The sequence below is a fragment of the Symphalangus syndactylus genome, chromosome 2 (assembly GCF_028878055.3).
Source record: "Symphalangus syndactylus isolate Jambi chromosome 2, NHGRI_mSymSyn1-v2.1_pri, whole genome shotgun sequence".
NCBI classification, from domain to species: domain Eukaryota; kingdom Metazoa; phylum Chordata; class Mammalia; order Primates; family Hylobatidae; genus Symphalangus; species Symphalangus syndactylus.
The window spans coordinates 41,363,651-41,378,480 of record NC_072424.2 but is presented as its reverse complement, the minus strand read 5'-3'; the positions used below and the strand labels follow the sequence as shown (position 1 = coordinate 41,378,480).

The 14,830-nt window shown below is 41.7% G+C and overlaps 1 protein-coding gene across 10 annotated transcripts in view; it reads right to left on the bottom strand.

The window, feature by feature from the left end:
* The window catches only part of ARHGAP19 (Rho GTPase activating protein 19), a 77,434-nt gene that overhangs the window by 12,308 nt on the left and 50,296 nt on the right, over positions 1-14,830 (bottom strand). For 9 of the 10 annotated variants that reach the window (XM_055253687.2, XM_055253699.2, XM_063629250.1 and 6 more), the window contains 3 exons: positions 13,295-13,486; positions 5,633-5,731; positions 206-316 (listed from right to left, as the gene is read on the bottom strand). In XM_055253687.2, the coding sequence (XP_055109662.1) occupies positions 206-316; positions 5,633-5,731; positions 13,295-13,486 (402 nt within the window). Of the gene's footprint in view, positions 1-205; positions 317-1,799; positions 2,084-5,632; positions 5,732-13,294; positions 13,487-14,830 lie in introns of those variants that run through there. The other variant, XM_063629262.1, reaches the window with a different exon arrangement.

Genomic DNA, 14,830 nt, shown 5'->3' with positions numbered 1-14,830 from the left:
AGTGATATCATTCTTGAATTCAAAATGTGTTTGTTGAATGAGTCAATGAAAACCAACAGAAAGAAGGTAGCATAAATGAAAGGATTGAGAAAAAGCCATTTGAATGGCCCAAAGAAACACAGTAGAACAGATGACAGTACATCAATTTTCCTCTTTTCTACAAATATATACACACAGACAGACAGTCCAAAGAACAGTGTCTTACTAAGTTCCTATTTTCTTTGCTGGTTCCCTTCAATTCACCAATGGCCACAGATTCTGGAGTAGGGTTCTTCTTTTTCTTTTCTGACATCATCTGATTTCCCAGGACCTTTCGCTGATTTAAGAACAGAAAACATTTGATTTATAAACACCTACTGTATCTATAATGGAGCTACACTAGCCTTCAAAACTGTAATGTCCTTGGGTTAAAAAAATCTCAGCATTCTGATAATCCTGTATGGACCCTCTCAGGCCATCTTATACAAGAGAGGCCAAACCATGTTACCAGAAAAACCCAAAATCATTACTTTTGTTTAAGTGATCACTTTTTCTCCACATTTAAAAGGGCTGAAAGGTTAGAAGCAACTTTATAGTTGATTTAAACAAGCCAATATAGGTCAATTACAGTGTGCCTCTGAGACCAGTTACACACAATATAGAAACACCAGTTACTCATCATATAATTTTTTCCCCAAAGACATGCTGTCTCTGGCAACTATTTAAAAAGTCTCTCCTCCCTATTCACCACTGAGGGATAGTTAGGCTGGCTCTTCTCTAAGGCACTTCTTCCTCCCTGTCATTTACTCACACAGGACTGGAACATTTGAAGACATTCTATAAGAGTTCCTAATATAGCCACAAGAAGATAGAGGCCTTCTTAAGGGGGTCACATGACTATACTGACATTCAGAGCAAGACTAAAAGCCCTTGCGTCTCTGAACAGCTTAGAAGATGATGTAATTTACGTAACTGCCAACAGTGACAATTCTACCATCTTTGGAGAAATCTTCCTTTTTTTCCCTTAGAGAATAAATTTGAATTCTAAAAAAAGAACATATCAAAACTAGAACATTAAACCCTACATTATAAATATCAGCAGCAATATTCCGAACATTCTGATTTAACAAATAATTTACATGAGAAGAGTTCTGGAGGAAAAAACTCTAGCCAAAAAAGGATTGAGACAGGCTAGATGGTCAATTATACCTTGATAAGGCTGAGGGAAAACACAGAAATAATATTTTAGGCCGGGAGCAGTGGCTCACACCTGTAATCTCAGCACTTTGGGAGGCTGAGGCAGGTGAATCGCTTGAGGCCAGGAGTTTTTGACCAGCCTGGCCAACATGGTGAATTACTGTCTCTACTAAAAATACAAAAATTAAGTGGGCGTGGTGGTGCATGCCTGTAATCCCAGCTACTTGGGAGGCCAAGGCATAAGAATCACTTGAACCCAGGAAGCGGAAGTTGCAGTGAGCTGAGATCACGCCATTGCACTCTAGCCTGCGCAACACAGTGAGACTCTGTATCACGAAAAAAAAAAAAAAAGACTAATACATAGAGAAACATTTATCTGACTATAACTTTTCTGATTATCAATCATCTCTATGACAGGGAAGTCAGAGGGAATGACAGATTCTCCCAAATAAGAAGAAAACAACGACAGTAAACTAAGGATGTTCATTTTACTAGCCCTGTCTAAGCAGGTAAATGCACTTTTAGGATTCTAGCTAAGGGATTTTTTTTTTAACAATGATAAAATAAACATAACATAAAATTTACTATTTTAACCATTTTTAAGTATACAGTTCAGTGGTATTAAGTATATTAATAGTGTTGTGCAACCATCACCATCATCCATCTTCAGAACTTTCTCATCCTCCCAAACAGAAATACTGTACCCATTAAATAATATCTCCCCATTCTCCTCATACTGTTAGCTCCCCTGACAACCAACCACCTTCTCTACTTTGTCTCTATGAACTTGACTCACAGGTACCTCAGTGGAATCATACAGTATTTTTCCTTTCATGACTGGATTATTTCTCTTAGCATAATATCTTCAAGATTCATGCATGTTGTAGGATATGTCAGAATTTCCTTCCTAAGGACAAATAATGTTTCATTATCTGTATATCCAAGTTTTGTTATCCATTCATCGGTCAATAGACAGTTGGGTTGCTTCTGCCTTTTGGCTTTTGTGAATAATGCTGCTATGAATACGGGTGTACGAATATTGCCTCAAGACCCTGCTTTCAATTCTTTTGGGTATATACCGGGAGTAGCACTGCTGGATCATAAGGTCATTCTATTTAAATTTTTTAGGAACTGCCATACTGTTTTCCACAGTGGCTGCTCCATTTTACATTCCTATCAACAGTGCATAGGGGTTCCAATTTCTCTACATCCTCATCAACATTTGTTATTTTCTGTTTTTTTTTTTTATAATAGCCATCCTAGTGGGTGTCAAGTGGTATCTAATTGTGGTTTTGATTTACATTTCCCTAATGATTAGTGATGTTGAACATCTTTTCATGTGTTTCTTGGCCATCTGTACATCTTCTCTGGAGAAACGTCTATTTAAGTCCTTTGCTCACTATTTTTTTTTTTTTTTTTTTTTTTTGAGATGGAGTCTCACTCTGTTGCGCAGCCTGGAGTACAGTGGCGCAATCTCGGCTCACTGCAACCTCTGCCTCCTGGGTTCAAACGATTCTCCTGTCTCAGCCTCCTGAGTAGCTGGGACTACAGGCACGTGCCAACATGCCCGGCTAATTTTTTGTATTTTTAATAGAGATGGAGTTTCACCGTGTTAGCCAGAATGGTCTTAATCTCCTGACCTCATGATCTGCCCACCTCAGCCTCCCAAAGTGCTGGGATTACAGGCGTGAGCCACTGTGGCCAGCCTTTGCCCACTTTTTAATGAGGTTGTTTTTGCTGTGTTGAGTTATAGGAGTTCTTTAGGTTATTATGGATATTAACCCCTAATCATATATATGATTTGCAAATATTTTCTCCCAATCCAGGGGGTGCCTTTTCACTCTGTAGATGGCAAAGGAAATTTTGATGTCAAGTAAGCCTAATGTCCTAGAAGCTACTGGCCCCAGGAGGTCAGGATTGAGACTGAATTCTAGATAGCTATAAATTATAACCAGGACCAAAATTACAGTAAGATGAATTTGTAAACGCTAACAGCAGTACCTTAAAAAAAAAAAAAAAAATTACAGACACAGTGACTCACATCTGTAATCCCAGCACTTCAGGGGGCCAAAGCAGGAGAATCGCTTGAGCCCAGAAATTCAAGACCAGCGACACAGGCTGGGCATGGTGGCTCATGCCTGTAGTCTCAGCACTTTGGGAGGCCGAAGCGGGCAGATTACCTGACGCCAGGAGTTCAAGACCAGGCTGGCCAACATGGTGAAACCCCATCCCTACTAAAAATACAAAATATTAGCCTGGCAGGGTGGTGGGCGCCTGTAATCCCAGCTACTAGGGAGGCTGAGGTGGAAGAATCGCTTGAACCCCAGAGATGGAGGTTGCAGTGAGCTGAGATCACGCCACTGCACTCCAGCCTGAGGCATGGAGTGAGATTCTGTCTCAAAAAAAAAAAGACCAGCAACGCAGCAAGACTCCATCTCTATAAACATTTAAAAATCAGCCAGGCATGATGGCATGCACTTGTGGTCCCAGCTACTTGGGAGGCTGAAGTAGGAGGATCGCTGAGCACCCAGCAGATCAAGGCTGCAATAAGCCATGATGGTGCCACTTGTACTTCAGCCTGGGCAACAGAGCAAGACTCTGTCTCAAAAATAAATAAATAAATAAATATTGCAAGTTATTTATTTTTAGGGCAAAAATTTTAAATTTTAAGCAAAGAGCTCCCTATGTTGCTGGAATTATATATCTTAATAACAAAGTAATTTTTAAAAGAAAAGCAGGGCAAAACACCAAAAATAAAAATAAAAGGAAGCCATTATCCTCAGCAAACTAACACAGGAACAGAAAACCAAACACCACATGTTCTCACTTATGAGTAGGAGTTGGCCGGGTGAAGTGGCTCACGCCTATAATCCCAGTACTTTGGAAGGCCGAGGCAGGTGGATCACTTGAGGTCAAGAGTTCGAGACCAGCCTGGCCAACATGGTGAAACCCCCTCTCTACTGAATATACAAAAATGAGCTGGGCATGGTGGTGCACACCTGTAGTCCCAGCTACTTGGGAGGCTGAGGCAGGAAAATGGCTTGAAACCAGGAGGCGGAGGCTGCAGTGAGCTGAAATCAAGCCACTGCACTCCAGCCTGGGTGACAGAGAAAGACTCCATCTAAAAAAAAAAAGTGGGAGCTAAACAATGAGAACACATGGACACAGGGAGGGGAACAACACACACTGGGGCCTGTTGGGGGGTGGAGTGTGGGGAGGGAGAGTATTAAGAAAAGTAGCTGGCCAGACGAAATGGCTTATGCCTATAATCCCAGCAATTTGGGAGGCTGAGGCGGGCGAATCACCTGAGGTCAGGAGTTCCAGGCCAGCCTGGCCAACATGGTGAAACCCCCTCTCTATTAAAAAGGCAAAAATTAGCTGGGCATGGTGGCGGGCACCTGTAATCCTAGCTACTTGGGAAGCTGAGGCAGGAGAATCGCTTGAACCCAAGGTGGGGAGGTTGCAGTGAGCCGAGACCGTGTCATTGCACTCCAGCCTGGGCGACAACAGCGAGACTCTGTCTCAAAAAAAATTTTTTAAATAAAAATAGCTAATGCATGCTGGGCTTCATACCTAGGTGATGGGTTGACAGGTGCAGCAAACCACCATGGCACACATTTACCTATATAACAAACCTGCACATCCTGCACATGTACCCAGAACTAAAAATCAAAAAAAAAAAGGATACTCAGTGCTTTTGGGGCAGCAATCTCTTCCAAAAAAGAAAAATAGAAAAGAAAAGCAGTGTATAGTACTAATCTCTCTCTCCAAGTTAACCAAAACTTTGCCTTAGTTCATGCATGGAAATTTGAACCCCATGATCAAGTTATCTACTGCCACCTGATGGCAATATTCCTTCACTACAAGTTCCAATAGTCAAGACTTATAAATTTAATCTGCAAACATGGTGATAGCAGCAATAACATAGAAGCATATTTTGTATTTGCTTTAAAAACAAGATTTTTACTGAATTTGATACATGGAAGAAAGTACAACAACTGTTAAAAATATTAAGCTCACAAAAATTTGGGGTATCAAAACTCACTAGCCTATTCGAAAATACAGTTTTCTAACAGTTTCCCTAGTCTGTCTCAACTTCCTCACTTCTCCACGGGTTTACCAAATTGCATAAAGAAGTGTGTAACTCGAAGCAGATCAAAAAACAAAAGAGGCCTCTTACACTGCTCAGGAATGCAGACTCTGTCCTCAGCCCCAGAAGAAAAGGAAGGACCCTTACTTCTACTCCTCCTCACATCACAGAGCCCCTTCTCTGATGTGAAACACGGCAAAGCGCTTTGCAATATAAAAGCTTTTCAACGTTTTGTCTTTACCCCCTTATAAACTAGCCCTTTATAGGGTCCCCAAAAAACAGAAGAAAACTTTTTATGCATAAGAAAAATCACATTGTTACATTTCCTAAAAATCAATGCTGAAAACGACAGCCCAGGATACCTACCTTAATAAGCCCACTGAAGGAGCGCGAACGAGCCCTCTTTTGTACCTGGGAAGTAGAAGGTTCTCGCCCTGGTGTCTGGGTCGATGATTGCTTATTAAACTAAAAGAAAACATAGAGAATATTTTATAAATATTTTCCCATCAAGACACAGCATTCTGTGACAACTAATAGCTAAGTGTAAATAAAAGTCCAGGAAAAACCGAGTCTGCGCATAGATGGATTAGGAGGTCAAAAAGCCATCACAAAGTCAGAAATGATGATGCCAAAAGAAGTGGATTCAACTGGTCTGAGGAGCTCTGCACGCCACATTCCTTGAATGTGGAATTACTGTCCGTATTTTACAGACAAAAAAACTGAGACTTGGAGAGCTGATGAAATTTATCCACAATCCCCAGCTGCTAACCAAAACTTTTTTGCAACAAAGCATCTTGGAACCACAGAGTTACTGGCACAGTCTAAAACAGTCCCTAATTTAACATAAATTGCATACAGAATTTTTTTAAGTTACTAAAACTCTTTAAATGGACATCTATCATGACTGCCTGCCAACAATATTGTCAGAGGAAATACATCAGAATGCAGACTTGTCAATGCTATCAACATCAGTTCTCTGGAGGTATCTAAAGTGGAAAACGAGAAGACCCAATGCATTGAATAATCTTATTCAATACTTTGATTAGCCATTCATTTCCCACTTAAAAAGTAATAATAATATAGCATTTAATTCTTCTACTCTTCTGCCTTTTCTGGTTGTTGATGATGTTGTTGTTGTTATTGGAGACAGAGTCTCACTCTGTTGCCAGGCTGGAGTGCAGTGGCACAATCTCGGCTCACTGCAACCTCCGCCTCCCAGGTTCAAGCAATTCTCATGCCTCAGCGTCGCAAGTAGCTGGGATTACAGGTGCCCGCCACCACACCCAGCTAATTTTTTCTATTTTTAGTAGAGATGGGCTTTCACTGTGTTGGCCAGGCTGATCTCGAACTCCTGACCTCAAGTGATCCGCCCACCTCAGCCTACCAAAGTGCTAGGATTACAGGCGTAAGCCACCACACCCAGCCTCTTCTGTCTTTTCTAACTATACTTTTAAAATTTCAGAATTGTAAAAATTTGGAAATTTTATCAGTTCAAGTTCTGGAGGTTAAAAAATTACTTTTACATAAAAGTACCAAGAGGTTCTCAAAGTTAATTATCTCGGCAGGCAGAAAAATTAGCCACGTCTAAAGAGCTTAGCTAGTAAGTATCCCTCCTGAATAAATTGGGACAGGTAAAAATGCATCGTTCCTGACGCTGGCAAGGGTACAATAAGGTAAATTCTCTCATATTCAACTCGGCGGAGTGTTAACTGGCAAAATGTTCTAGGAAGGTATTTAGCAAGGTGTATCCAGAGCCTTTTTAAAATGCATATTAAAAAGTACACACCACTAAAAATACAAAAAATTAGCCGGGCATGGTGGTGTACATCTGTAGTCTCAGCTACTTGGGAGGCTGCAGTGGGAGGATCATGATCACCTGAGCCCAGGGAGGTCGAGGCTGCTGTGAGCCATGATTGTGCCACTGCACTCCAGCCTGGGCAACAGACTCAGAATAAAAAAAAAAATACACCACATATAAAGTGTTCTTAGCCTGAAAAACTGAATTAGAATCAGATCAAGCCTCTAGAAATAGATCTAACTACCAGTTTATAGCATGAACAGAGGACTGTGAAACATGTTGAATAACACCACAGGAATGTAATCATTAAAATCCAGAATATAGGCCAAGCACGGTGACTCATGCCTGTAATCTCAGCACTTTGGGAGGCCAAAGCCAGCAGCAGATCACTTGAGCTCAAGAGTTCATGACCAGCCTGGGCAACATAGCAAAACCTTGTCTCTACAAAAAATACAAAAATTAGCCAGGCATGGTGGCACACGCCTGTAGTCCCGGCTACTCAGGAGGCTGAAGTGGGAGGATGGCTTGAACCCAGGAGGCAGAGGTTGCAGTGAGCTGAGATCACGTCATTCCAGTCTAGGCAACAGAGATAGACCTTGTCTCAAAAGAAAAAAAAAACAAACTCAGTCTATGGAAATGGAAAAAAATATAGTTTCTTCCACAAATAAGGTTCAAATACAATCATGCACCGCATAATGACATTTTGGTCAATGACAGACCATGTATATGACAGTAGGTCCCATCAGATTATAATGGAGGTGAAAAATTCCTGTCACCTCATGACATCACTGCTGTCCTAACATCACAGCACAATGTGTTACTCAAGTGACTGCAGTGATGCTGGAATAAACAAACCTACTGTGCTGCTAGCTGTATAAAATTCTAGTACATACCATTATATATAGTACATAATTCTTGATAATGATAATAAATGGGCTAGACATGGCAGCTCACGCCTGTAATCCCAACACTTTAGGAGGCCAAGACAGGTGGAACACTTGAGACCAGGAGTTCAAGACTAGCCTGGCCAACAGGGTGAAACCTCATCTCCACTAAAAATACAAAAATTAGCTGGGTGTGGTGGTGGGCGCCTGTAATCCCAGCTACTCGGGAGGCTGAGGCAGGAGAATCGCTTGAATCTGGGAGGCAGAGGTTGCAGTGAGCCAACTTCGCGTCATTTGCACTCCAGCCTGGGCGACAGAGCAAGACTGTATCTCCAAAAAAAACAAAAACAAAAACAAAACAACAATAATAAATGTTACTGGTTTATGTATTTACTGTACTACACTTTTATCATCATTCATACCTTTTACCATTATTTTAGAGTGCACTTCTACTTATTTTTTTTTTTAAAGTTAACTATAAAACAGCCTCGGGCAGGTCTTTCAGGAGGTATTCTAGAAAAAGGCATTGTTATCATAGGAGATGACAGCTCCATGAGTGATACTGCCTCTGAAGACCTTCTAGTGGAATAATATGTAGAGGCAGAAGACGGTGATATTAATGATCTTGTGTAGGCCTAGGTTAATGTGTATATTTGTGTCTTCAGTTTTGGGTTTTTTTTATTTTTTAGAGACGGAGTCTCTCTCTATTGCCCAGGCTGGAGTTCAGTGGTGGGGATCATAGCTCAGTGCAGCCCCAAACTCCTGGGCTCAAGCGATTCATCCTGCTGAGGCTGAGGCTGAGGCCTCCTGAGTAGCTACGACTACAGGCACACACTAACAAGCCCAGTTAATTTTTTTAAATATTTTGTGGATACAAAGTCAATGCTGCCCAGAGTGGTCTCGAACTCCTGGCCTAAAGCAATCCTCCCACTTTGGCCTCCCAAAGTGCTGGGATTACAGGAGTGAGCTACCACGCCCAGCCTGTGTCTTAATTTTTAATTAAAAAGTTTTAAAATTTACAAAAAAAATTAAAAGTTTTTAAAATAGAAAAATGCTTATAGCATAAAGATATACAGAAAATATTTTGTACCAATGCATAGTGTTTTTGTGTTTTAAGCTAAGTGTTATTACAAGAGCCAGAAAGTTAAAAAAGCTTTAAGTCTGTAAAGTAAAAAAGTTACAGTAAGCTAAAGGCAATTAATTATTGAAGAAAAAAATTTTATAAATTTAGTCTAGCCTAAGTGTACAGTGGTCTACAGTCGTGTCAGCAATGTCCTAGGTCTTCATATTCACTCACCACTCACTGACACACCTAGAGTAACTCCCAATCCTGCAAGCTCCATTCATGGTAACTGCCCTATACAGGTGTACTATTTTTTATCTTTTATACTGTATTTTTACTGTACCTTTCCTTTGTTTAGATATACAAATACTTACCATTGTTACAATTGCCTACAGTACTCAGTACAGTAACATCCTGTACAGGTTTGTAGCCCAGAAGCAACAGGCTACACCATACAGCCTAGGTGTGTACTAAGCTACGCCATCTAGGTTTATGTAAGTACACTCTATGATGTTCACACAACAATGAAATCACCTAAAAACACATTTGTTAGAACATATCCCAATCATCAAGTGACACATGACTATAAAGAAAAAGGGAGTGGGCTGGGCGCGGTGGCTCACGCCTGTAATCCCAACACTTTGGGAGGCCAAGGTGGGGGGATCACAAGGTCAGGAGATCGAGACCATCCTGGGCAACATGGTGAAACCCCGTCTCTACTAAAATACAAAAAAAAAATTAGCCGGGCATGGTGGCACGCCTGTAGTCCCAGCTACTCTGGAGGCTGAGGCAGGGGACTCGCTTGCACCCAGGAGGCAGAGATTGCAGTGAGCCGAGATCGGAGATCGTGCCACTGCACTCCAGCCTGATGACAGAGCGAGACTCCGTCTCAAAAAAAAAAAAAAAAAAGAGAAAAAAGAAAAAGGGAGTGAGAGAGAGACAGAGAGAGAGACAGAGAGAGAGAGAGAGAGAGAGTGTGTGTGTGTGTGTGTGTGTCTAAATGTAGTGTGGCACCCTGGATTGGATCCTGGAGCAAAAAAAAAAAGGATATTAGGGGAAAAAAAAAAAAGTAAACTCTGTAATGTTAGTAAGTAATGTACTAATTTTGTTTTGTTGACATGAGTTTCACTCTTGTTGCCCAGGCTGGAGTGCAATGGCATGACCTCGGCTCACGGCAACCTCTGCCTCCCTGGTTCAAGTGATTCTCCTGCCTCAGCCTCCCGAGTGCTGGGATTACAGGCCTGAGCCACCATGCCTGGCTAATTTTGTATTTTTAGTAGAGATGGGGTTTCTCCATGTTGGTCAGGCTGGTCTCGAACTCCCGACCTCAGATGATCGGCCTGCCTCAGCCTCCCAAAGTGCTGGGATTACAACCATGAGCCACCCTGCCTGGCCCTGTACTAATGTTAATTTCTTAGTTTTTATAATGTTAATATTAGGGGGAATTGGGTAAAGGGTACTTACCCAGTTTTTATTTTAAAGTTTATTCAAACAAACTGGCAATGTTTTAAGGCGAAAAAAAAAGAAGAAAGGGAGAAAAAGAGGAACTTATCTATTAAAAGGGACCTAGTGCATGTAGCAGCCAAAAATATATATATATTCATTTATCATGCCACTTCTAGAAAATAATCTGCAATGAAAATACTTACGAACAAAAATTTATAAACTAAAAACCTAATTCCCAAATATGTCCAGTAGTAGGCAAATTATGTATAAATTTGGTTATATAGAATAGAATATTATAGGCCGGGCGCGGTGGCTCACGCTTGTAATCCCAGCACTTTGGGAGGCCGAGGCGGGCGGATCACGAGGTCAGGAGATCGAGACCATCTTGGCTAACACGGTGAAACCCCGTCTCTACTAAAAATACAAAAAATTAGCCGGGCGTGGTGGCGGGCGCCTGTAGTCCCAGCTACTCGGAGAGGCTGAGGCAGGAGAATGGCGTGAACCTGGGGGGTGGAGCTTGAAGTGAGCTGAGACTGCGCCACTGCACTCCAGCCTGGGTGACAGAGCCAGACTCCGTCTCAAAAAAAAAAAAAAAAAAAAAGAAAGATACAGCAGTATTTAAAACATATCGAAGGATGGCCAGGTGCGGTGGCTCACACCTGTAATCCCAGCACTTTGGGAGGCCGAGACGGGTGGATCACTTGAGGTCAGGAGTTCAAGACCAGCCTGGCCAACATGGTGAAACTCCATCTCTACTAAAAATGCAAAAATTAGTCAGGCGTGGTGGTGGCACATGCATGTAGTCCTAGCTATTCAGCAGGCTGAGGCAGGCGAATTGCTTGAACCCAGGAGACAGAGGTGGCAGTGAGCCGAGATCGCGCCATTGTACTCCAGCCTGGGCAACAGAGCGAGACTCTGTCTCAAAAAAATAAAATAAAATAAAATAAAATGTATGGAAGGAGTCTGCATGCATGCATAAGAAATGCTTAGACTGTAATGTTTAGTGAAAAAAGGAAAACATTTTAAAGTACATGGTATGATCCTAACTATGTAAGAAGATACCCAGAGGAAAAAGACCAAAAGAAATGCCCACAGTGTAAACATTGGCAGGAAGAGTGATTTGCTTTCTTCTTACCCTTCTCTATAATTTTCTGTTTTTCTAAAAAGTGCAAAATGTCTTTTTCTTTCTTATCTTTAAGTATCAGTGTTCTTTTTTTTTTTTTTTGAGACGGGGTTTTGCTCTTATTGCCCAGGCTGGAGTGCAATGCCACGAACTCGGCTCACCGCAACCTCTGCCTCCCGGGCTCAAGCAATTCTCCTGCCTCAGCCTCCAGTGTAGCTGGGATTACAGGCATGCGCCACCACACCTGGCTAATTTTGTTTTTGTTTTGTTTTGTTTTGTTGAAACGGAGTTTCACTCTTGTTGCCCAGGCTGGAGTGCAATGCATCATCTCGGCTCACCACAACCTCTACCTCCTGGGTTCAAGTAATTCTCCTGCCTCAACCTCCTGAGTAGCTGGGATTACAGGCATGCGCCACCACACTCAGCTGATTTTTTTGTATTTTTAGTAGAGACCAGGTTTCTCCGTGTTAGTCAGGCTGGTCTCAAACTCCCGACCTCAGGTGATCTGCCTGCCTCGTCCTCCCAAAGTGCTGAGATTACAGGCGTGAGCCACTGCGCCCAGCCCTAATTTTGTATTTTTAGTAGAGACAGGGTTTCTCCATGTTGGTCAGGCTGGTCTTGAACTCCTGACCTCAGGTGATCCACCCGCCTAGGCCTCCCAAAGTGCTGGGCTTACAGGTGTGAGCCACTGCACCCAGCCGGTATCAGTGTTCTTGTTGAAAGAAGTCATTATACCTGTCCTACATGAAACTACTTAGTTTCTATCAAGAATTAAATCACTAGACTGGTTTGAATCTGCAGCAATACTCAGCCAACACCCTGTAAAATTCCAGTTGTAACACAATTTGCTAGATCTCAAAGTAACTTCAAAGAGATGGCAGAAACTTCTCTTAAATTACTTTGTAAATTCTTAAGAACAGCTCAGTTCACCATTTTCTGAGTACTTGTTTATACCTGGCCTTATGCTGAGAGTAGGTATAAAATAAGCAAAAACAGACTCTTTCCCCAAGAAAGTCCCAGTTGAATAAAAGAAGCTGACCCTGCCTGCTCAGGTAAAATTCAAGAGGGATTGAGACAAAATTAATCTCCTGAGAAACTACCCAAAGTCACAGGACTTACTTAAACCATACTTTGAGTTCCAAAATAGCAAATTTGTTCCCATAGCTCCAGCATAAACAAACATAGCCACCAGAATTCCTACTTTCTAGTATCAGACTAGGGCCCTGATTTATTGTGTTCTCTAACTGCAAACAACTCTGTAGTAAAAAGTTACCACTTAGACTTTGCTATGCCAGCCACTCTACATAGATTATCTCTAATTTTTAGAACTTTGAAACATCGATGTTACTATTACCATTTTACAAAACAAAAAAACTGAAACTCAGAAAAGTTATTTGCTAAGAAAATCTGGAGGGTTTAAACTTTGGAACAATATATTGTAACTGCTGGTCCTCTCTCAGCAAACTTGGGACACGACCAAAATGAGAGACTCTCTAACCACACTTGGATCCTCCTGCTTAACTAGAAATCAAGAGACTCCACTCCTTTCTCTAGTGGAGCAATGGCACAGAGATTGCCGTGGAGATTCCATACACAAGCCTGCTTTCTCGGCTGAACCAAAAATTAAATGAGATTCTTAACAATATGACCTACTGATTCTACGACCACGATTACACTCCTAAAGCCCCATCACAACTTCCCTGCCTTTAGGCACCTGTCTAATAAGTTGTTTCTTCTTTGCTGACTCTGGCATATTGTGAACGTGTTGAAACAGCTCTCTCAGTGCCTCTTCCGTATGGTGCTGGGTCTCCTCCTGGTGAGGGCAGGAATCTACCCGGTTCCGTTTCTGAGACTTTGCCAGCTGAAAGGACTTAGTATGACATGAAGCTATCAGGTCAAGGTCATCCTAAGGAAAATTTAAAAGAAGAATAAATTAATATATCCTGCCAACTTTGTTTTGGGGTTCTTACAAAAACCTGGGAAAAAAAAAGGGAGAGTGCGGACATGGTATACTCCTACACTCAGGAATAAGAAAAATCTTAACACTATTGTTAGATAACAAGGAACCTATTAATATAGGTTATATTAATAGCCCACTCCCATGACCTGCCCAGAGAACCTAAGTGCATTTAAAATACTGCCACCAAGAGTTATATTTGTATAAGAGTTCAGTTTTTAAAGCATCTTTTAATTTCATTAATTTATTCAATAATTCAACAAGGTAAGCACGGAAAGCATCATGATTCCCATCTGACAGAGGAAAAAAACTGAGGTTAAACTGTAAGTTTAAAGTCATCTGGATACTAAAGTGACGGACCCACCTGGGAGCCTAAGGGCTCTGACTCTTGGCTAATACTCCTTCCCACACATGGCAACTTAATACGACAACCAGACAGCAGTGCTAGAGGAACAAAAACAGCTCTCTAACAAAAACCACACTCCAGTTAAACTAGTTGAAACCAAATACTGTTTTCCTGGTAACACTGAATATTTGCTGAATAAGAGGGAGAAACAAATAGGAGCAGAAAAAATAGCACAAGTCTCTAACCAAGACAGGATGAATAGAACTTGAAAATTTTAAGCACTCAAAAAGTGCTTGTACAATTTTTAACTTCTCACTTTTTTTTTTTTTTTTTTGTCAGAGCAGGAGTGGAAGTTTATTTAAAAAGGCTTAGAACAGGAAAGAAAGGAAAGTATGCTTGGAAGAGACCCAAGCAGGCATATAAAGGTCAAATGCCTAACTTCTCACTTTTTAAATTTTTTTGAGATGGGGTCTCACTCTGTCACCCAGACTGGAGTATAATGTCACCATCTTGGCTCACTGCAACCTCTACTTCCTGAGCTCAAGTGATCCGCCCACCTCAGCCTCCCGAGTAGCTGAGACTACAGGTACGTGCCACCACATCTGGCTAATTTTTTGCATTTTTGGTAGAGACTGGGTTTGGCCATGTTGCCCAAGCTGGTCTCAAACTCCTGATCTCAAGTGATCCGCCTGCCTTGGCCTCTGAAAGTGCTAGGATTACAGGCATGAGCCACCACACCCGGCCATAACTTCTTACTTTTAAAACTCAATACTCATATCTAGGCTGGATGCAGTGGATCACGCCTGTAATCCCAGCACTTTGGGAGGCTGAGGCAGCCAGACTACTTGAGCCCAGGAGTTTGAGACTTGGGCAACATGGTGAAACCCCATCTCTACCAAAAATACAAAAATTAGCAGGCATGGTGGTGCATGCCTGTAGTCCCAGCT